At 51.1% G+C, this 23460-nt stretch overlaps 1 protein-coding gene across 4 annotated transcripts in view; it reads right to left on the reverse strand.

Moving 5' to 3' along the window:
• Bcar1 (BCAR1 scaffold protein, Cas family member) overlaps window positions 1–13745 on the reverse strand; it is a 34850-nt gene extending 21105 nt beyond the window's left edge. The window contains 1 exon segment of one of the 4 annotated variants that reach the window (NM_001395122.1): window positions 13599–13730. In NM_001395122.1, coding sequence (NP_001382051.1) covers window positions 13599–13610 — 12 coding nt within the window. In that variant the 5' untranslated portion in view covers window positions 13611–13730. 4 annotated transcript variants of the gene reach the window in all.
• Between the last annotated feature and the right edge of the window lie 9715 nt (window positions 13746–23460).

The following is a 23460-nucleotide window of genomic DNA, read 5'->3' on the forward strand; positions in this document are numbered from 1 at the left end:
GGCCACTGCCAGGGATTCACCCTCATACAAAAAGATTCTGGTCTTGGCTCTAAGTAGCAACAGCAAATGACTTTGTGTCTAAGCCCAGCTATGGACCAGAAGCAGGTTCCTGCTTCAACTCTGGCCACAGTGTCACAGATACTGCCTTGGGGAATCTGGGCAGAGGTGAAGTGGCATAAGGAATCCTCCTGCTGAAGAATGTGGCCTCTGCAAGCCCCCAGCAGACCACGGAGGGTAGGACAACCACTGCTTCCTTCCCTGGCCCATCAGACCATGGAGGGTAGGATGACCACGGCTTCCTTTCCTGGCCCTAGGGTTCTAACGAAGGATTGGTGAAGCTATCAGTGGGTGGGCTCTAGTCCACTTTTGTGATTTGGTGCCTTAGCAAAGCTCTGTATAAGACTGACTGACCTTTCACTTTATGGACAACATGGGGCCCAGAATAAGGGTGATCCTCACCCTGACTCTGCCATCATGGTGAGATCCAGAGAGCAGAGCAAAGGGACAGTAGAATCTTAGTTTATTCATTGTTAGGTCTTAAGGTCCCTGGAGCTTTGACCCTCTACAGCCTGAACTGTAGATAATAGGCTTCAGCAGCTCTTAATGTGGCTCATCTCTGAGTACTCCTCATGTAGTCCCACGTAGGGACAGGGGGACAATACCACAGAAACTGTTGTTCTCCAGCATATAAAACTTACCCCCTCCTCTCTTTGCCCCTCCCACAAGGCCTGACCTTGTGCCTTACCTAGAAAAACATGGAGCCTTGACTCTTCCTTTCTAGAGCTCAAAGGACTAGGCAAGAATGCACAGCTCCATCGTCTGGGTCTGTGGCCACCCCTCCACCCAGTGCATGTGCTGGAGAATGAGCAGCATCCACTTCTGACTCTCCAATATTAAGCCTGACTAATACAACCTCTTTCCAAAGGCCTCCCAGACTGAGAAGGTTGGGGTGGAGGGTGGGCAGAAGATAAAACTGTCCGGACTTGAAGAAAATTAGCCTCCTAAAAGTTCGGATGCTAGCAGAGAGCCAGAGTCAGGGCTAAGTTCTCTCATTCCAGACAAGGAGCAGGGAGCACAAATAGAGACCAAATTGCTCCCATTCTCTGCCCCAGTTTCCACATTTAAAAACCTTACAACCAGGATGGGGAGCAACACCGGACTCAGGGGTCTTTCTTGTGCAGACAGATCCCCTTGAGACACTGCCTTGGACAGACCTAGGGAGATCACACTGCATTCATTCACTCTCCTGCTTACCACAAACGGCCAGAAAAGCTCCACTCTTCCTCCTCTGACCAAAGGTGACTTTACAGGCACAACCGACTGCCTTACCCTGTTGTCTCCACCCAGTTTCCAATGGGTTCCTTCCTTGCTCAGGGCAAAGAGGAGGTGAGTACTAGTGCCAAGAGGGTGTGCCGGCAGTTACTTCCCAAGGGCTCCCTTCCCTAAGGCACCACCTGGCTCCTGGCTCCTGATCCTCTAGGCATACACACCTGCCATTCTGGCCCATCAGCCCGGTCTGGTCACCATCCTACTCTTCACCAGAAGAAAGGAGGGCGTGTCCCCTGGCCTAAGACAATCGGAAACTTTCTCACTTAGCAAGGAACGGCCACACGGTCATTACGTACAGGTGACCAAACTCACAGCAAACCCTAGCTCGGGCGTGTGTCTCTCAGCTCAGACCCTTCTACAATCCAGAGTCGTGAAAATGAGCTGCTGCCTTCACTGGGATTCTCAACTCCCCAAATCTTCCCAGGTTCTGACCTGTCGCGGCTCGCCGCCGGTTTGCAGCCCTCAGCAAATCTCGGTTTCTCAGTCCCTCTGCATACCGCCTCGGGCTGAGTCTCAGGCAACCCGGACCCAAGGGCTGCGGAGGGCGTCACGCTAGCTCCGTGAGCTGCGGGGACTCGAAAGGCGGACCGAGGGAGGGACTCGTTTACGTGCCGAGCTGCCCGGTAACTCTGCGGCCGGCGGGACACTCGGGGCCCCCAGGAAACGTCCTCCAGACCGCCCGCCCGCCTGGCCGGCCCCGCGCCCACACTCACCAGGTACTTCATGGTGCTCCACGGCCAGAGGCCGTGCTACCCGCGTACCGCCCGCCACCCGCGCCTCACGTCTCAGCCGCAGCCTCGACCGCCAGCAGCCGGTCCACTTCGCCCCGCCCGCCCGGCTCCCGGCATGCCTAGCCGCGCTACCATTGGCCGCCGTGGTCCCCTATGCAAATGCACCGAGGTGGGCGGGCCGAGCTGGCTACTGCGGGTTGCGGACATCCCCTCCTCCCGCGGCTGCTGACCCTGCTAGCGAAGGTCCTCTGAAGACGCCACTCAGCCCCAGCTCATCGTTCAGCTTCGGCGTAGCCCCACTCCTTTCCCTGCAGATGCTGGCCTTTTGCCTTCCCTACCCACCAACACTGGAATATTCATGCGTGTCCGCGGCATACGATTCAGATCTAAATTCCTACGCAAAATGGGGGTAGTACGCCCCCAAAAGCAATTACTGAAAATAGTAACAGTGCAAGGCTATTGTAGAGAAGCCTTACTATGTAAGGATCCCAAGAACCCGGAGCGATGGTTAATGTCTAAGATTCCAGTAAGAGGGAGGCAAAGGCAGGAAGCCAGGCTAGGGTAAGATCCTGTCTCATAACAAATAAAACAGACCCCCAGGATTGGCCAGCTACAGTCTGACCTGCTGCTTTTCCTTGGCAGCACCAACCCCTACCACTTTGTATTCCTCGACTTTTGGGGACTCCAGCTGGTCCCCTGAAGACCAGGGGGAGTGAAGCAAGGACTATGTCCACTCCATATATGCCTCTGGGCACTAAGCAAGCAACCAGAGGTTTGCCAACTTCTGCACCGGTTCTTCACCGGTTCCACTCTGAAAGAAGGCTGCCCATGTTCTGGTCACAGTCGTGCCCTAGGAGTGCCCCCTCCACCTTTCCTGAGTCAGTCCTGTCCAGACATAAAACTTGTGCCCAGCAATCTTCCCGAAACCTGCTCTGGCTTGTCTGTTTCAGCAACGTCCAAATGTGCACACTGAGACTGAGAGAAGAAAAAAGCTCCTAGGGAGAGCAGTGGCCAGAGCCTTAGCTCACCTCAGCTCCTTGCCAGGTTACAGTTCAGTAATATCATACCAAGCAACAAAATACGATGCCGGAGGTTCTGAACACACACTGCTGGGAAAACAGGAATGAAATTTATTTCAGGGCACACAGGACCCTGACCAGTCAGCAGTCTCTAGACCCTCACTGCACACTATCTGGCAGCTGCTGCTGTGAGGAAGCAGTGAGCCAGACTGCACTTCATTTCAGCAGAGTTCTGAAGAATAGTGGATAACACACGCTCAAGGCCAACCTCCACTTGACAGGCTCCTTCGTCAGGAGCTGGGCTACAGCAGACCAGAAAGTGCTCACAAGTCCTGTGAATGCCTGGTTAAACCAGATTCCTGGGTCTTAGCCCTCCTGAAAAGCTAGGCACCTGCATTTCCCTGGGGCTTCTGGCTTACAAACCACTGACTAGAGCTCACAGTATGAGGGGCTGCGAGGGAGGTGGGGAGCAAGGATAAATGACCTGTGCTCTGAGACATTCCTGCTGGTCACCATACAGTAGTAGTCCCTGTCTCTCTTTCCTACATGCCCCCTCTCCATCCATCCAGCTACTCAATGGATCTAAGCTGGCTGGAACATGCCTAAGCATTTGTCCCACTTTTTTGCAGGGTCCATAACATGTCACCAAATCTCTACATTGGAGGGGAGGAACAGGACCCAGAGACCCAGAAGGTCTCTGCAGAATGGAAAGGAACACAAAAGGCTGGGCTCAAAGAGGATAGCCTCTATTCCACCCCTGGCCAAGGGAAGGCACCACAGAGAGGCAGACTAGTTAGGATCTTGGGAAAGGCAGATCCTCTCTCTGAAGTGGGCTAGGGGTGAGTGTGGAGGTGGGGGAAGGGAACTGGGCTCAGGCTCAGGCATTTCAAAAATTTGCTCCTTTTCCACTTAACTCCCCCCAAGCCTGTGAACTCTGAAATGGCATTTCCGCTTTGGAAACTAGACCCCAGGATTGGCACCCCACTGTGCTGGGGTGTCCTCCTTCCCAAGCTACTGGGAAAGAAGCACCAGTCAGGTTGGTTATGGTAAGAGGCTGACAGGGATGCTGCATACACACACACACACACACACACACACACACACACACACACACACACACACACACACAGGTGGTCTGTGCTGGCCTGGGCACATGTGCTCAGTGAGGCAGCCCTCCCTCCCCCTCACTGACCCGACCACCATGATGCTGAGAGGCCCTCTTCATCTCACCCCCACAGCAGTTTTACCACACAATTTACTGCTGGCCCCTCTTTACAGGTGATGAGATTGACACACAAGTTGAGGGGTCCTTGTCTCCTTCCACACAATCTGTGCACAGGAGGGACAGAGCTGGGCCCAGAGCTCTGGATGGTGGAGATACTAGACCTTAACCCGCACTGACTTCTCTACAGAGGAAAGGGAACTTAGGGACAAGGACACGCCAAAGCTAAAGACCTCTGCCACACTCAAACTGACTTCAAATGGACTGGTGTCTGAGACCCCAGTAACCACCTCTTTTCCATCTCCCTAACAAAAATAAAACAACAACAACAACAACATCATCATCATCATCAGGCCCGCATGCAGCACTGGAGCAAGCACTCCTGAAGTCGAGCCTCATGGATAAGGAGCGTGTAAAATAGAGCGAAACCCAAGTGGTTACTCTTGTGAGAAGAGCTGGCTTGAGAGCTGACTGGGTTTCAAAAATACTGGAAGGTCAAGTCACGCATAATCATGCCTGCACACACAGGCACACATAGATGCAGCATAGTGGGCACAAGCACACACTGGGACAAGTACAGCTATATACACACACGGGTGCAATGTACACAGAGCTGAGCGTATACAGGTGTGTGTGTATAGAGGCGCTGAAAGAGGGAGTGCTGGATAAAGACTGCACATGCCTGGCCAGACAAGAGTCCCCACCCTCCAGGATGGGTGACAGTCATCCAGGGGTGGCCTGCAGAGGGTTTGGAAGGGGCATGAGCACAGTGAACATAGTAGGCCACTCTCCTGCCTATTACTCTTTGTCCTGGACCCCACTGAGGAGAGAGGGTTGGAGCCCTCTGAGCCTCAGAAGCAGTGCAGGCTCCGTAGGAGAGCCATCACTGCCTAATGCCCTCCAATGTCCGCTACAGCACTTACAACAGCAAAGAAGGGGAAGGGAACAGTGGAAATGTCCAACTCTAGGGGAGTGGCTGGCCGAAGCAGCCCCTCCAAGAAGACCACTTCCAAAGAGAAAATTATACAGAGGAATTTCTGCTTAAAAGACGCACAGTCTCTCTCCTCCTGAAGCTTGGGTTGGACAGGTCAGCTGATGGCCAGCTCTGGGAGTGGCAGTGGGAAAGGATTTCCTGAGACCGGAGGTAAGCTTACAAGCCCCAGGGACAGGAAGACATGTTGTCCCTAAAGGGCCACAGAGGCTGTTCCTTCCTTCTGAGAGGACTACTCACAGGGTCAAGCTCAAAGCTTGGGCAAGGCTTACAGGGACCCTTAGGACACAGCCTACCACATCAGTCTATCCTTTCACCACCCTGGGGACCAGGAGAGGAAAATACCACCTCCCAGAGGCTCAGAGGGCAGTGTCTCCACCAGCTTACACAGGAAGTGATAGGAGAGCTTACATCTGTAACTGCCCATTCAGCAGTCTAAGCACATCCCTAAAGCACCCCAGGTGACACCCCTGTCCTCCCTGCTGCCCCCCACACACAGCAGAGCATGCACTCTTCGAGCTGTTGGCCATAAAGACCTCGCCTGTCCTCTAAGGTGGAATGAGTGATGGACGAATTCGCTCTTCATTACAGTGGTCACTCTATAGAAAGGTGGGCAGGGCCCTGCAGCCTGAAGCCCGATTCTCCCTGGCCGGGTCCCCATGTCATCCTTTTGTCAAGTCCCTAAGGACCTGGATAGACACAGAGGTAGGATCGAAGGCAATGCTAGCTGCTATGGAGGGACAGAGACCAGGGGTGACCAACTGTCAGGCCTCCCAACAAGCCCAGCACACCCCCCTCAGGTGTGGTCCTGGGACAAAGAGGGGATGGGTAGGGCAACGCCCCCTTTCGCATTTTTCTGCAGCAGTGGCACCTTCAGGGATGGGACCTCCCTCCCGCAGAGGCCTCACTGCTTCATGTGTGGACTAGAGGCTGGGGCCTAGTGTGACTGCCCTTGAAGCTGCTTCTGGGTTCTGGCTTGTCTCATCCCTCAACACTAGGGAGGAGGCAGAGTAGCAGAGAGCAGTGTCAAGGGAGAGGAGGACACAGACAGGACAGGTCCCTTTCCGTGGCTGCCCTGTTTTGTCAGCTAGGCTGGTGGGCAGGGACAGGGTGTGGTCAAGAGGCCTCAGGAGCTGGGCCATCTGCTCCCCTCTCCCATAGCAACCAGCAGTTCAGACGGAGGGGACTTCACATGCCATCTGCTCCGTGCCTGCAGCAGCTCCCACTGAGCACAGTGCCCACATCCACAGACACCCAGAAGGACAGGGATGGGGCTGGAGTCAGGGAGCTACAGGGCCAGCAGGGTCACAACAGCAACCAGGGACTTCAGGGTGTTTACAAGCAGCCCCTCTCTTAAAAAAAAATAGGGGTTGGGGATTTAGCTCAGTGGTAGAGTGCTTGCCTAGGAAGCGCAAGGCCCTGGGTTCGGTCCCCAGCTCCGAAAAAAAGAAAAAAATATCTATATCTATATATCTATATATCTATATATTTATCTATCTATATATTTATCTATCTATCTATCTATCTATATATATATATATAGGGAGAGAGAGAGAGAGAGAGAGAGAGAGTGGATCCCACATGAGCCTACAGCGCAGGACCCATTTGCTTCTCTAGACTAAGCCTACACAAATGACCCCAGCTGTCTGTGGCACCCTCAGCTGGTCACTGCCCTTCAGGTGGCCATGCACATTGGTAAGAACAACCTTTACCAGCATCTGGGCCCACACTCGGGCACTGATATGGATGCACATAGGGCTATACCAAGCACAGGGCACTCTGGTGTGTCTCCAAGCCAACAGCACACCCACGTCCTGTATCACCATACATCAAGTTCCACTCACCTGAGCCAGGACCCACCCTCTCTATCACCACCCCGACAAACACAAGTACACACCTCAAAACCCATTTCCCAGCCCTCCCTGCTCCCTTCCTCCCTCTTCAGATGTTCGGAGGTTCCTCAAGTTCCCTCGGAACATCACTTAAGGGCCTGGGCCATCCTCCCTTGGAGTGCAGCTGCCCCAGATCCACAGGTAATGCTGGAGGTGAGTGGGGACCTCCCTCACACCGATCTGGGGGGTGACTGGTTATGGTATCCACCTCTCTTATTTGCACGAATGGTCTGAGCATCAAATGCACATCAAGTGTTGTGCTGTACTAGGACGGTGCCATGGAAGGAGCCTCCTCCTCTGAGAATTCACACTTGGGCTGTGGGAGGTGGGCATGAACTGCACCACTCCTGTCTGTGGTGACAAGAACTCAAGGAGGGCGAAGAAGATGGCAGGGGTCGGGGGTTGTTTCATGCAAGGTGTATGGAGCTTCTTGGAGGAGGAGGCATGTGAGTATAGGTGTGCAAACAACGGTGAACGCTGATGTAAAAGCAGAGGCACGGGAGCTGCTTGGGAGCGCAAGAGCAGACTAAGGGTCGAGGGCTGCAGGAGGGGGCTCTTGGCAAGCTGGTACCAGCTCTGGCTTCGGGCTTCTTGGAGGGTAAGGTGTATCCTGGACGTGGGTTCTCACAGTGGCTTGTGAGTTGGGAGCACCAAGCAGGAGTGGCTGGGGAGGGTAGAAAGGAGCGGTTGGAATTCTTGTGTCCAAAATTGATCTTCTCTGACCTGCTCTCCTTGCAGCCCTCCAGCCAGGCAGGACCTCTTGGGACAGAGTGAGGCCCTAAGAAAAACACAGGTGACACAAAAGCCTAATGCTAACCTTCGATGACTGTATGAGAGAGAACACAAATCCTTGCGGCCCCAATGGAGGGCTGTGACTGGGGAAGACTGTGGTCTCAACACAGTCTGAGCAGATCGCTTTGACAGATGCAGTGTTTGAGGGCATGACCCGAGGTTGTATGACTAGGTATGAGACTTTCTAATACCAACAATATTTCAGTGTTCCGGCACTTTAAAATCCACATGAAACAACAGACAGCTGCTGTCCACGAGCCAGAGCACAGGTTAAATGCACGGTGGTATATTCATAAGTAAAATATTATTCAGCAACCAAGAAGGAACAGCCCGTGATACGCCCATGTGGACGGTAACTTCTAAACTATTTTGCCAAGTGAAAAAAGCCAGAACTAACATAGAATAAGAGGCACATCTAAGTCAATGATAAAACAGAGGGGGGCTGCCTCGTGGCCTCTGAGGACATTCTGAGGAGATGCTGGCGTTCCTTATCTTGATGAAACGCTTCATGAGCCCAAACCCACTGGTTGTACATTTAGTGCCTGCACGTTTCATGAATGTAAAAATCCACCTCAATCTGAGTCTTGACAGACAAAAGTGAAACAAAGCCCAGATGGATGCACGGCATCACGCTGTATTTTGAGAGACCCCAGGGCAGGTACTGGGATCCTAACCCACTAAGTTCCTAGGTGCCCAGAGATGTCTATGACCAGTCAGCGTAGGCTTCCTGGAACAACACTCACCTTTCCTCTGTTTTACATAACTCTGGAGGTTTTGAGGATCCGAGACTATTGTGTCTTCCACTATAATCTGTTTCAAATCCTTCTTGGAATTTGGCAGGGTTTAATAATAAAATTATGGAAAAGCCCTCTTAGTCGCTAATCTCTCCCCTAGAAAAGAGATTAACTTCAGAGCCACAACTTGTGACCATCTCTCCTGCCAGAATGGGCGTCCCGCATCACCTCTGTTGAGGTCCTGGCTCTTTCTGGGAGAGATGAAGACAATGCCTCAGCAAACAGTGGGTATAGGAGCACACAGAAGGAGCGGGGCCAGAGAGGACCAGGGGCCCTTGCCGGGCAAGTCTGATAGCCTTAGGTCCATCCCTGGAGCTGCATAAAAGCAAGAGAACTGGCCTGCCAAAGTCATCCTCCGGCCTCTACACTTGCACACGTGTTCACACATATATCATACACACACAATGATAATACACATGATCACAGAGAGAGAGAGAGAGAGAGAGAAGAAGGAGAAGAAGAAGAAGAAGAAGAAGAAGAAGAAGAAGAAGAAGAAGAAGAAGAAGAAAGAAAGAAAGAAAGAAAGAAAGAAAGAAAGAAAGAAAGAAAGAAAGAAAGAAAGAAAGAATGGTGTTTAGCCAGGAAAGAAGGAAAGCAAGCAGCCATGAAGAGGTTGTGTCTGAGGGTGGGAGGTGGAAAAGATCCTCAGGGCAGTAGGTAGGAGAGGGCAAAGCTGACACAAGGAGAGCCCTGGAGTTGGGCAACTCTCCTTTCCACAGCCAACATTAACATTAGCATCTTAAAGACATTAGCATTTTAGATTAGGATCTTAAGGTCCTGAGAGCTACAGAGTGGGGTTGAGGTCCTGTCTCCGATTCTTCCCTTGCTGGGCCATGAAGCTCGGTATGGTCCATGTCTGAGGACAAATCTGCACATCAGTAGCTTTATCCGTGCGTGACCCTGTCTGTTCCAAGCAGCAGAGCTCCCAGCTGGCCTGAGATGTGGTGGGCTCTGTTGGAGCAGTGAGGATGGTTTAAGAGGATGGCATCCCACAGGCTGTGCAGAGCAGGGCAGAGGCATCTCACTACGAAGGCTAAAGTGAACCACAAGGAAAGGCCACCAGAGGGAGATGGTATACCACATGGGATTGTGCAGGGGTCAGGAAAGGGTGCTTGGTTACCACACCTGCCAACATAGGTTGGAAATAGTGACTGCCTCACAGCTGTGGCACCACACAGCCTTTTGTAAAGTACTGCATGCATCCCTTGCTGACTTCCTTCCAAATGCTAGGTAGGGCTCCATGCATTCTGGTAACAGGGAACTGAAGCAACTGGCTTTTGTAGAATCCTACTGGAGCCTTAGCCCTGTCTACCAAAACATTCACTCATCCTGAAGCAGCCTCTTTAATTCCCCACTTGGCCTTCAATAAAGCTGCCCGGAAAGAGACTAAACAATCTTAAGGTTTACGTAAGGCCCTGGCATTCTCTGCCCTGGCATGACGGCAGAGAGATGAGATAAGAGTTGCACTCCACGCCCTCAGCAGGTGGCTGAGCTGGGGCAACGGGGGTGGGGTGAGGTGGGGGGGTAGGCGTGAGCACGCATGTGTACATGGGCACACGAGCGCATGAGGGGCCAAGTGGTCAAAGGTCCTGTCCCATGAAGCCTTCAGTCCTGTGACAGAATCTGCCAGCAACCACACCATCCTGTCTTCAAATACACAATGGCAAATAGGGCCAGGAGGTGTGTCCGGGGCAGAGCTGTGTGGGTGAGCACGGGTGACCTGCCTGGTAACATGGGTACAAAGTTTGAGACCAGTTCCTGCGAGGGGAAGTAAGAAGGACAAGGTACAGCGACATGGCAAGGCATGGGCTCTGGGGATTTCGGTGAGGGATTGGACACTGTTTCTCCCACCCCCTGTGTCCTTCCTACCAGGCTGCAGCTGGATACTGGGCCAGCCGTATCCAGCCCTGATTCAGACCTCTGGCTCCCTGGCCAACTCTCTCAGGCAGAGTGGACCCAGGATCATCCAGGTTCAATCAGGTGCCTACTGGCTTCCACTGGCTGTTGCTAGACTAATCAGAACTAGACCAACTGTGCTACTCAGTCCTGGCCAAGCTGCCTGGCCTCTGAACCCAGGACGGCTGTCGAGAGAGACAAAAAGAGCTCTGGGTTTGCTCTCCAGCACAGCAAGAGAGAAAACTGTAGGTTGTGCTTAGAAAGCCACAGGGAGCTGTCAACAGCTCTCTGGGCTCCAGCCTGAAATTAGTGAGGCCAGGCAGGGTGATGGTCATTTTTACCAATCTGAATGTTGCCAGGCCTGCTAGTTCCTACCCTGCCTTAGCTCCATTGTCATGTGACTGTGGCCACTTCCGGTCCTCCCTCAGGACCAGCACATAGGACATGCTCACACCGGGCAGCCTCTGTGTTCCTTGAAAGGGCCCATCTCCCAAGAAAGGGCACGGTAGAGGCTAGATGGGCTACCCAGTTTCACAGGAGAGAAGCCATAGCAGAGCCATGCTGCAGTGGGGCTGCTCTGCACAGGCCTTGCCCTTCACCGTACCGTGGCAGGGCAGCCAACCTCTCGTTACTTGTGGACATGGGTCCGAGATGGCAGCAGTCATTTTCAAGTGCGAACTCCAAGTTAGGCCAACACTTGGAGGAGGCAGAAGCAGATGGCTTTCAGTATGAGTTCAAGGTAAGCCTGGTCTACAGAGTAAATTCCAGGGTATTCAGGGCTATACAATGAGATCTTATCTCAAACACCAAAACAAAACCCTGTCCAGGCCCTGCTTGGATACCCAGGAAATCACATCAACTCAACCTATTTCATCCCAAGTTCTCTCTGCAGTGGTCTCCCACTGCCGCCTGTTAGCATCTTGTAATTTCTGTGGGCCAAAGTGCTTGCGTCAGCTCTATACAGGGAAAGACTGCCCAAATGAATGGGTGTGCTTAAAACTCAAACGTGTCCCTAAGTACCACATGGCCAGTCACCATTCTGGGCTCCCTGGGCAGGCAGATCTTTCTAGAAGTCCACCCGGGCTCCCAGCATATGAAAGCTTCAGAAATGACCTCTCCATAGCCCCACCACCTTGCACACTACTTAGGGCCCAGGATAGAGGACAATGGCCTGACAGTCTAGTCTAGCTACACACTGTGCAGAATTACTGAGGGCTGTGGCTACAAGCGAACGGGAGAGAAGTGACTTGGAGTGGATCGTGGTAGGGACAGACCTTCACTTTAGTTCTTCACAGTGATTCTCACCTGTACAAACCCCTTATCCTCTCCAGTTATAGATGGTACCACCGTGGCACACAGCAGAGGGCGACTACCTGAAATCTCGTGAGATAAGGGTCTGCGTGCCGTCTAAGACACATGTCCCATACAGAGCTCTATACCTAGGCTAGACTACTAAACCAATCCTGGACCTCCCGACCAGAGGCCTGTCCAGAGGGGTACTCCATGGTCATTACAGCCTTGGGGACCCTGGCCCTCCAGCACACTCAGCAGGTCTGTCTTGTTTTCCTGGCCAATGTCCACAGAGGCGGAGTTGGTCGGTGCCCTATGCCCCAAGCTGGAGAAAACCCTGAGCTTTGCAGAACAGCAGAGCAGAACAGCAGAGAGGTTTGGCAGGCTTTCTCCGTCTCTTCCTAGAGATGAGACAATTATGCTTTGAACCAGAAGAGATGGGGGTGGGGGCTCCCATCAGCGCGGCCTGGAAGCCCTAATTTTTTCATCTGTAACTCAGTATTACCGCTTCTGGGGGCGGGCAGGAGCTGAGATCTTTAATTCTGTAATAACAATGCTTTGCCCTGACAGAACCCTCTCCTCTCCAGCAATCTCCATACTCTATGGTGCTTAATTAAGAAGCCACTTGCCCCGCCAACTAACGGCATCACGGAGAGAACCCAGTCTCCGGAGTCGATCCAGAGCAGAATAAGGGCAGGCTAGGCAAGGCTCTGGCCCATTGCCCCTTCCTGTCATTGGGGAAAAGGCCTGAGTCAGCAGAGAAATGGTGGCTGCAGGCCATGACTCCGGGGCAGACAGGATGAAGGTGTGGCCTCACACCTCTGTGTGTCCATCTGTAAAGTGGGTTGGAGCCTGTGCCTGAGTCCACCCCCCTGGTAGAATAATCACTGGCCACCTCAGGAGGAGACCCAAGGTCCTAGTGTTAAGGACTGGACCAAGGGCTTCTCGAGTGTGTCTGGTGGATTGGGAAGACAGAAGACGAGATGTCAAGCAAAGGGGGAAGCCCCTACAGAAAGCAGCTGCTAATCAAAAGGCCCTGTAGTTCAATGGGCCAACAAAACTTCCCACAAAGTGAATGTACAAACCAGAGGTAGGGGGAGGTACGCTATTTCCATTAGCCTGCCAAGCCAACCATTCTGGGGTAAGGGTGTCTCCGGGGACAGAACAGACCCCGCCCCACGCCTGGCCATCCGGGTAGGGACCAGAGAGCACAATAGGGCAGCCCTCCCAGGGAGTTTTCTGGGGGAACCGCACAGACCTTCCCACCACTCGGCCCAGCTGACCTGGCCATGGGTTTCTAAGAAGTGACAGAGCCCTCTTTTCGGTAGGCCTGACCACTCTGGTAGGAGGTCGGGGAAAGGCACGGACCCCGCCGAGCCCACCAGTCCCAGAGGCTCTCAGGAGCACCCCTAAAGCCCCCTGCCCAACCCAGCCGTGCCCCGGAGCTCCCGGTGGGGCCAGTGCGGCTCCCCGTCCTACTCGGCTGTCCTGGAGGAGGCTGGAAAAGCCGTGTCAGAGATGCCGGTTATGGGGCGGTGCCCCCACCCTGACCCCCACCTCGGCTTGAAAAGAACCTCCGGCGACCCCCGGTGGCCCAGGCCTACGGCGGGGGGGAGCAGGGTCTCAGGCGGTCAGCACTCACCGGCACGGTCATCTTGGCCACCGCTCCCGGGGCCCTGCGGCAGCGGCGCGGGCTAGCTCGGGCTCGGTGGGCCCGCGCCGCTCACAGCCCCCGGCGCGGGGTCCCGGCGCTCTCCGCTGCCCGCGGGTTGCTTTCAGCCACCGGACTGTCCGGCCGCTCCCCCCGCGCCGCGCATGCGCTGCCCGCGCCGCCCCTCCCCCTCCCGCCTGCTGCGCCGCCGGCCGCGTTAAAGGCGAGGACCCGGGACCCCGGCATTTTTCTGTCGGCACAACTGGGTGAGAAGGCTGAGTTCCCACACCTTGCCTGTCCTTCCAAAGGCCACCTCCAGACTCACTATTAGACAATCCCATCCGGTCCGCCCACCCGGTTCTGAGACTAGAACCCCCACCCCCACACATCACGTCCCTCAGTGCGGGTCCCAAGACGCCTACAATCCTAGTTTGGGAGCAGATTAGTCTGGCTGAAGGCGATCTTAGATCAGCCTAGGAAGCAGCCTGACTTAACATTGGATACCCCTGAAAGTAAAATCTACAGTGGCTTTTTTTTTTTAAGGGTTTTTTTTTTTTAATTTTCTAGAAGATTTATTCATTTATATACAAGTACACTGTAGCTGTCTTCAGACACACCAGAAGAGGGCATCAGATCCCACCACAGACGGCCGTGAGCCACCACGTGGCTGCCGGGACCTGAACTCAGGACCTCTGGAAGAGCGGTCAGTGCTCCCAACCAGTGAGCCATCCCTCCAGCCCTCTACAGTGGCTTTTAGGGAGGGTCCCACAATGGGCCCCCCTGCCCAAGGCTGGAAGACAGACAGGCCTTCGGGGACCTGAACCTTCCTTTCCTCCTTGTTAATCACCCCTAATTTCTTCAGCTGTTTCACACTTGGTACAATGCCCAAACATGCACCTGCAAGCACAAGGCACACGGGCTTCCGACTGCCACACCTTGCTGCTTTCACCTTCCCTCTCAGTACACTGAGGCTCGGAGCTCCACTGGCTACCAAAGGCATAAGGCCCCGCGGTCTGCTCTGCTTGCTGCACAACACATTCAGCCTGTCACTGCTCCATGGGACCTCTTCCTGAGCAAGGCCAGACCCAGATAGTTAATGGCTGCCATGCCCTGAGTAGGAGAGTGCATTCTTACATCAAGTGGGAACTGGACTCTATGGCTTTGTCTACTGCTTCCTAAGGGAGCCCCATGAGAGGATCACAAGAGGACCACGAGAGGGCAAGAGCTTCAGCTAGCTAGCATATAGTACCTGGGGACAAAGCTGCTTCGGCGGCCGCTGCTGCTGCTTCCACCTCTTCCTCTTCCTCCTTTCTTCCTCATCCTCTTCCTCCTTCCCATTCCCCTCCTCCTCCTCCCCTTCCTTTCCTCCTCCTCCCCCTCGTCTGGTTTATTTCATTTTTGGTGTGTGAGTATTTGTAAATCCGTGTATGCACAGCGTGTGCCTACCTGCTGCATTCAGAGGTCAGAAGACAGCATGGGATCCCCTGGAACTGGAATTATGGAAATTAGTCGCAGCCATGTGGGTGCTGGGAACCAAACCTGGGTCCCTTGCAAGAGCAGATCATGTTCTTAACCACTGAGACATCTCTCTGGTTCCAGGGACAAGCTTTTTTGTTTTCCAGATGTACAGTGGTTAGAGGGCCAAGTGATTGGAGAAGAGGCAAGGGTGGGTATCTGACTTCCTCAGAGGCTCAGGGGTGGCCTCAGATCCCCAGCTTTTCCCTCCTGCGGTCTTGGGGGCAACCTTAGTCCCTCAACTCCCTGATAGATTCTGAGAAGGAACTCAACAATGAGGGGAGATATTCGAGAAAGAGGGACATCAGGACAACCCAGAACTAGGTCCTAGTTCTAGGACTGATGAGGGGGGTCTTCTATGCCTTGAATAGGGTCACCCCTCTACCTCTTGATGTTCCCAGTGCTGTGTGCAAGGTATTGCTAGAAGAGGGCAGACAAGGCCACAGCAACCAGAGGGGTGCCTGGGCCGACAGCTGCCATCTCCTCAAAGGGCATTCTGTGTGTGTCTGGCACATGGCCCTACCCGTGCCCACCCGCCCGCGCCCAGCTGGCACCCGGGCTTCTGAGCTGAGAACAGCAGTTCAGCCTGGCGCCTGGGCTCCAGGCCACACGCGCCGGAGGTCCCGGAGCCCCGCCCCTCTAACCCAGGCTCCGCCTCCCTTCCTTTTCCTTTGGCTGGGAAATGTGCAAGCTTTTATCCTCTCTTCCCTTCTGTTTATTCTAGGTGTACAGGCTAGAAGTCTGTGAGCAGTAGGTAAAATACCCCTTCCACACTCTAGGTACAGAGAAATAGGGTCTCAGGGGACAGCGCATGTGGGGTCGGGCTTTGGAAGCCAGCTAGTCCTTGCCTCCAGCGTGGCGCATAGCAAACTCTGAGAAAAGGCTTCCTGGCAGATCATTTGCTTCTAGCAGAGATCAGGGATTTGGGTATAGGGTGTGAAGCAACTAGAGGAGGTTCCCTCGGGGATCTGACTATCCTGTATCCCTAGAGGCCATGGCTGTTCTTCCCTCACTAAACCTTGCAGACAAATTATTCCAGAATGACTCACCAAGTTCTTCACAGAATAGCCTGTGGGGATGTCCAGACCAGAAGCAGCTGGGCTGCCTGACTAAGGCGCCACACTAGAGAGGGTCCTTGAGGGCTGCCCAGGACCCTCAGTGGAGGGCACTCCCTCAGGACCACAGGGAGGAGGTAACATACCCAGCTGTCAGACACTTCTGTTCCCTGGGCCTTGCCACATCACTAGGGACTAAGGGCTCGGAGGTAGCTTCTTCCCTACTATCCTTAGTCAGGGACCACCGTGGTCCAGAGAAGCCCCTTGCCCAAGAGAATGCACTGAGTCTTTAACAGCCTTTTCCAGACACTGTGTGACAATTTTACCTTAGCATGGTACCTTTGTCACCTGTATTGCATATTATTATTAACCAGCATCCACACTTTGATCCGATCTTTGTCCCACTGTCCTTTTCTGTTCTAGAACCCTATCCAGGACCCCACTTGCCATGTAAGTCCTCCAGGATGAGACAGGTTTTTGTTTGTTTGTTTGACACTTCTTGTTTTGATGACCTTGACATTTTTGAGGTGTATTGGGTCAGGGAGTTTGTAGAATGCCCCCTCCCCCATTCTTACTCACTTGACATTTTTCTCATGGTTACTTTGGGGTCATAGTTTTGATGAGGAAGCCACAGAGGTAAAATGCCATTCTTTTTACATCATACTAGGGCACATACCGTCAGCGTGGCTCACTGCCGTTGATAATGGACTCTGGTCTCCTGACAGGCTGTGCTCTACCGCTGTGAAACTCCTCCTTCCCCACCAGTTTGCTCTTTGGAAGGAAGCCAGTGGACACTGGCCCCCATTGAGAAGTGTCTGTCCGGTTGTGCTGCTCCTCCTTTAGGAGCTCCCATCTAAATTACTTGGCATTTACTTTCCAGATGAGAGAATTTGCCTCTTCACTTACATATCTCAGTCACTTCTGTGGGCCCATGAATGGTGCTTGAACAAAGTCTCTTGTGTCCTGGACTGGCCCTGATGTTGCTAGGTAGCCAAGGATGACCTTGAACTCCTGATCTTCCTGCTGCTACCTCCCAAATGCTGGGATTACAGATTGCTGGGAGCTCGGGGTCTCTGGAAGAACAGCCAGTGCTCTTAACCACTACATCTTTGCTGCTCCTATTTTCTAAGTTTTCTTGGGTTCATTTGTTAGTTATGCTGGACTTTTTTTTTTTTTTGCACTAAACACTTTTTAAATTACGGCGAAAATATAAATAACCCCAAACCAGTCATATTTATCAGTGTTTTGTGGTTCTATTGAACTCATCCCAATAATTCAAGAAATTCCTCCCATCTCAAAATCCTTAGTCACATACACACACAAAATGCCTTTTCCCTTCTTAGGTAATAGATTCTAGAGGTTAGATTGAGGATGAATTTGAGGGTCATATTCATTGCACACAGAGAGGCTTAGGTTTTGCCCTGGCTGTTCTTGGAGACAAAGACCAGTCTTCACTCAGTATGTCACCCATGCAACTCTCAGAAAACCTGTCCCAGACACCGGTCATTCCCTCAGAGGCAGATGATTCACTCCTCAGCAGCCTGGGCGGCAGGCACAGTGCAGCCTTTTCTCCCTCACAGGGCGGCATGCCTGAACTCCACCCTGGTTTGGCCTTTCTGGGCTAGCATGGTACCAATTTCCCATCCCCACCTTTAGAAATCCCTTTGCTTAATTTAAGGATCATCTTTCTCTGCCCATGGAAATAGCTACAAAAGAAAGGACCAGAGATCCAAGTTCCCGAATGAACAGTCTTCTGACACCCAGATTCCAGGAATTATTACATTAAGAAATTCTCGCAAGTAGTCAAGAAGCCACAGGCTATGGACAATGAAACTTGAGCACCTGCATGTTCAGTAGTGGGTATCAGTTAAACAGGTCATGGCTGGTCACTGCTCTAGTTGGCACCGGGAACCTGGGAGAGAGGGGCCTAAAAATGAGGTGGAGTAAAGTCTCAAGCAATAGCCAACTTTATTGTGAGCATAGGACCATTCATACTCTGAGGGTCAAGAGAAGTCACCCACGAGAGGAAAGCGTAAAATCCAGAACAAGCCGTATGTGGCAAAAGCATGTTTTTCCATAGGGGGATATGAATAACGACAGTTGCAGTGAATTCCTAACCGCCATACGGGAAGCGCTGGAGAACACATTCCAAGAAAACCCCATGTTGTGAAGGAACAGAGATCACGGGACTCTTGTCTTGTTCACTTGGAATTTTCTCACAGGGTCTCAGAGAACTCCTCACGCAGCTTCACGGACTGTGCATTCCAACAACGAGAACACCAGACCTCGGGATCTGAGCATGGAACAGCCTGGCAGGGAAACACACAGTTTCTTTAACAGGAGAAAAAGCAAGTAAGCTCTCACACTTGCACAAAGTTGACATTCACATCATGCATTTGTGCTGGGAAAAGTGACCGAGGAGTAACAAGAAAGGACCACCTGTGGTTATGTCGAAGGCGGGCATGGGAAGTTGGTACCACACTACCTCAGAAAGGGAGTCTCTTCTGTCTTTTCTCAGTCTTCACTGACACGTTCACTCTATTTTCCAGACAAGGTTTCCTCTGTGTAGCCCTGGCTGTCCTGGAACTTGCTCTGTAGACCAGGCTGGCCTCGAACTCTGATATCCACTTGCTTCTGCCTCCAGAGTGCTGGGATCAAATGCACGTGCATGCAAACCACCATTGTCTGGCTTTTTGTTTATTCTATTGAAGTGGAAAATAGTTTGGGCAACTATAACTATTTTTAAAGTTTCTTAGATTAATTTTACTTTATGTCTATGAGTGTTTTGTCTGAATGTGTATGTGCACCACAGAATTCAGAGGAAGGTGTTCGATCCCCTGGAACTAGAGTTAGGGGTGATTGTGAATGTTATGTGGGTACTGGAAATCGAACCTGGTCCTCTACAAGAGCACCAAATGCTCTTAACTGTTGAGCCATTTCTCTTAAGAATAATTATTTTATTTTGCGACTTTATTTTTTAACTTTTACTTATGAGAGTGAGAATGCTTGGAGCTGATGTTGAGAGAAGTCTGATGTGGGTACTGGGAACTCAGGTTCTCTGGAAGAGCGGCAAATGCTCTTAACCACTGTGTCTGTCCCGCTCCTGTTTTCTAATCTCTCTTGAGTTCATTTACTATTTATGTTGGTTTTTTTTTCAGTAAGCACTTTTTAAATTATGGCATAATATAAATAATCCATTTTCATCAGTGCTAAACATACATTTCAGTGGCATTAAACACATTCATAAGCTCTGTGGGATCGATCCTGGAGAGGTGACTCAGTCAGTGTGTGTTGTGCAAGCATGAGGATCTGAGTTCAAATCCCCACACCTGCTCCAGGCAGTTCATAACACATGGGCACCCACACGTACATACCTGAAAATAATAATTAAAAATAAATCTTTTAAAATTTACACTTGAAAACATGATGCTAAGTGAAACAAGCAAAGCACAACAGAAGACAGTGTATGATGTCACCTAGTGTATGATGTCACCTACACAGTGTATGATGTCACCTAGATAGTGTATGATGTCACCTAGATAGTGTATGATGTCACCTACATGGTATATGATGTCACCTAGATAGTGTATGATGTCACCTAGATAGTGTATGATGTCACCTAGATAGTGTATGATGTCACCTAGATAGTGTATGATGTCACCTAGATAGTGTATGATGTCACCTAGTGTATGATGTCACCTACACGGTATATGTCACCTAGATAGTGTATGATGTCACCTAGTGTATGATGTCACCTACACAGTATATGATGTCACCTAGACAAACTGTATGTCACCTAGACAAACTGTATGATGTCACCTAGACAAACTGTATGATGTCACCTAGACAGTGTATGCTGTCACCTAAACAACGTATGATGTCACTTACACTGGGAGCCAAATAGACAAAGCCAAAGGGACAGAAAGTGCAGAGGTCATTGCCAGGAGCTAAAGAGATGGAGTAGCTCTTGCTTAATGAGCTCAGAGCTTCTGTTCAGGATGATGGAAATATCTGGAAATGGAGAGTGGTGGTGGTGGTGGTGGTGGTGATGGTGTGTGTGTGTGTGTGTGTGTGTGTGTGTGTGTGTGTGTGTGTGTGTGTGTGTGATTCAAGTTGGAACACATATTCGACTCAAGTCCTCTGCAAGGGCAGTACATGCTCTTAACTGCTGAGCTACCTCCCCAGCCTCTCCAAGTGTAATGTGTATATTTTGCCTGCATGGATCTCTGTGCATATCATGTGTGCCTAGTGCCCATGCTTCAGACTCCACGGAACTGGTGGTGCAGATGACTGTGAGTCACTGTGTGGGTGCTGTGACTCAAACACAGGTCCACTGGAAGAGCAGCCAGTGCTCTTGACCACCGAGGCATCTCTCCAGCCCCACACCTGAGAAAGCAGAGGATTGGACCCCAAGTGTAACTTTTTTGTTTGTTTTTTGAGAAAGGGTTTCTCTGTGTAGCCCTGGCTGTCCTGGAACTCTCTTTATAGACTAGGCTGGCCTCCAACTCACAGAGATCTGCCTGCCTCTGCCACCCCAGTGCTGGGGTGAAAGGTGTGTGCCATCTCACCTGGCTTCCAAGTGTAACTTTCTAAGGACAATTTCTTTTTGCTCTTGTTTCCTTTCCCTCTTCCTTCCTTCCTTCCTTCTTTCTCTGTTTTGTTTTTGAGACAGGGTCAAGTCTTACTATATAACCCTGGCTGGCTTGGAATTTGGAATTTGATATGTATATCAGGCCGGCCTCTTACTCTCAGAGATCCAACTGCCCATCTGCTGGTGCAGGATGTCTGATCACACAGTGAACCCCGAGACTGTGTTATTACTGAAAAGCCTGTTTCTACTTGTGCTGTGGCTCACTCTTAGCACACACCGGTAATCCCTCTGCCTGAAATACTCACATACCTTTAGTACTCAACTTTAATTCCAAATAATGAAGGTAAAGCTAGTTTGTAGAAGGAAGCATCCCATCTGACAGTAATGTCTAATTGAGAGGCAGAGTTTTGAGGTTTGGTCGATTGCTATGTATTGTGAGGTAGCCAGGCCTGCAGTTAGAAGAGTTGATGGGGTGACCCCTGGTAATGGTCAAAGCCAGATAAAATAACCATAGTCTGAGTCTCATTTATTTGTAAGTTAGTCAGGCATAAGCTTAAATTGTTTCTACTGGGGGCTGGAGAGATGGCTCAGCAGTTAAGAGCACTGACTGCTCTTCCAGAGGTCCTGAGTGCAAATCCCAGCAACCACATGGTGGCTCACAACCATCTGTAATGAGATCTGATGCCCTCTTCTGGTGTGTCTGAAGACAGCTACAGTGTATATAATAAATAAATAAATGTCTTAAAAAATTGTTACTAATACATACAAAGTGACGAATCAGAGAAAGATTTCTTTGAAAGAAAGTCTCTCAGGAGAAGAGAGACTGAAGGGAAGCTACTTAACAGAGAGAGGGAAAGAAGGAGGCAGTTTTACCAGGGGAGTTTTATAGAGACAGGTTGAAGAGAGAAGCCAGAGAATGAGAAGGAGCCAGAAGGTAGTTTGAAGTCAAGCTGAAGTGGAAGTTTTTGGGTTTGTTAGGTGATACAGACTCACGTGGTGTTTTGCTGAGGTAAGACCCGTGGGAGGACACGTGACGTTTGGAGAGTATTGACAGTTACAGTGGGCTTCACAGCTTACTTTGCAATGCTTTGTTGGGCTTGTGTCTTCCTCTGCGCTGATCTTCACTTTGTTGAGAGAGGCAGCAGAGAACTTTTTCCATCGCCTCTCTGGTCCTGGTCACTGCCTCGGGACTCATGCCATTTTGCAGTGGAGGCCTGGCAGTTTCTGCTGGATTGTGCCACTGCTGCTGATTCGTGTTTGCTATCTGACACTACTGAACTGTACTGTTGGTATCCTGACAAATAGAGATTGAAATTGCCCCAAGAAACTACTTCTTTTTTTTTTTAAGACTTATTTATTTTGTGCACGTGAGTACAGTGTAGCTGTCTTCAGACACACCAGAAGAGGATATTAGATCCTATTACATATGGTTGTGAGCCACCATGTGGTTGCTGGGAATTGAACTCAGAACTTTTGGAAGAGCAGTCAGTGCTCTTAACCACTGAGCCATCTCTCCAGCCCAAGAAACTACTTCTAAACAAGTCCGCATCCCCTTGTCCTGTTTAGGGGTGTCAAAGCATTTAAAAACCCTCATTAAAAATAGGTTTTAAAGGGTTGGGGAATTTAGCTCAGTGGTAGAGCGCTTGCCTAGCAAGCGCAAGGCCCTGGGTTTGGTCCCCAGCTCCAAAAAAAAAAAAAAAAAAATAGGTTTTAAAGAAAATCCAAGCCTACCTCAAGCAGAACAATTCAGGAGAGGCAGAGAGAGAGAGAGAGAGAGAGAGAGAGAGAGAGAGAGAGAGAGAGAGAGAGAGGGAAGCTAAATTAACCAGTTAGCAGGGAGAGGAGTTTTTTTTTTTTTTTTTTTGGTTCTTTTTTTCGGAGCTGGGGATCGAACCCAGGGCCTTGCGCTTCCTAGGTAAGCGCTCTACCACTGAGCTAAATCCCCAGCCCTGGGAGAGGAGTTTTGAGCCAGAACAGCTGAGTTGAACCAGCCAGCCAGAGTTCAGAAAGGGTGAGCTTCTTCAGTAGCAAGTCTCAGAGGCTGAAAACATTCTAGACCTAGATTTGATTGTACAGAGGCTAGAAGCTTCCAGGACTAGACCTAGGCTAGCAGACAGAGGCAGTAAGCTTCGGAGACAACAATTACTACAGAATAAAAGTTACATTTATAATCAGTCTCTGCTTTAAAATAGTTTGTTTTTTTTGGCCTCAGATTTTCTATGTAGCTGAGGATGACCGTAAATTCCTAATACTCCCATTTTCTGAATGCTGGGATAACAGAAGTGTAACATCACAGTCAGATAATTTTGAGCAAGTTTTGAGAGAATTGAAATGACTGATTTCTAAAAGCTGCAGGCTGCCCTGGGAAGAACCCACCAATCTGCTGGGACCCAGTCTAAGGGTCTTCCCCTCAGGGCAGACACTGAGGAAGACTAGGAATGTAATGAGCAGTGAGCCACAGAACATGGATTCCACAAGCCAACCCTCCTCACTCCTAACCAGGCAAGGGAAGAAAGAAGCAGTTTCTCTGGGCAGACCCCCAGAGCACTGACCGCTGGCCTCCTACCCTTCTACAACAAACCCTGGGGGGCCACAGCCACCTCCAGGAATGTCTCCCACCTTCAGTGACCCTGACAGTGGAATTTCGTTCTTCACTGGAAATAATCCCCAGGGCATTGAAACTCTGAACTCA

Source organism: Rattus norvegicus, chromosome 19, assembly GCF_021556685.1.
Source record: "Rattus norvegicus strain SHRSP/BbbUtx chromosome 19, alternate assembly SHRSP_T2T, whole genome shotgun sequence".
In the NCBI taxonomy this organism is placed as follows: domain Eukaryota; kingdom Metazoa; phylum Chordata; class Mammalia; order Rodentia; family Muridae; genus Rattus; species Rattus norvegicus.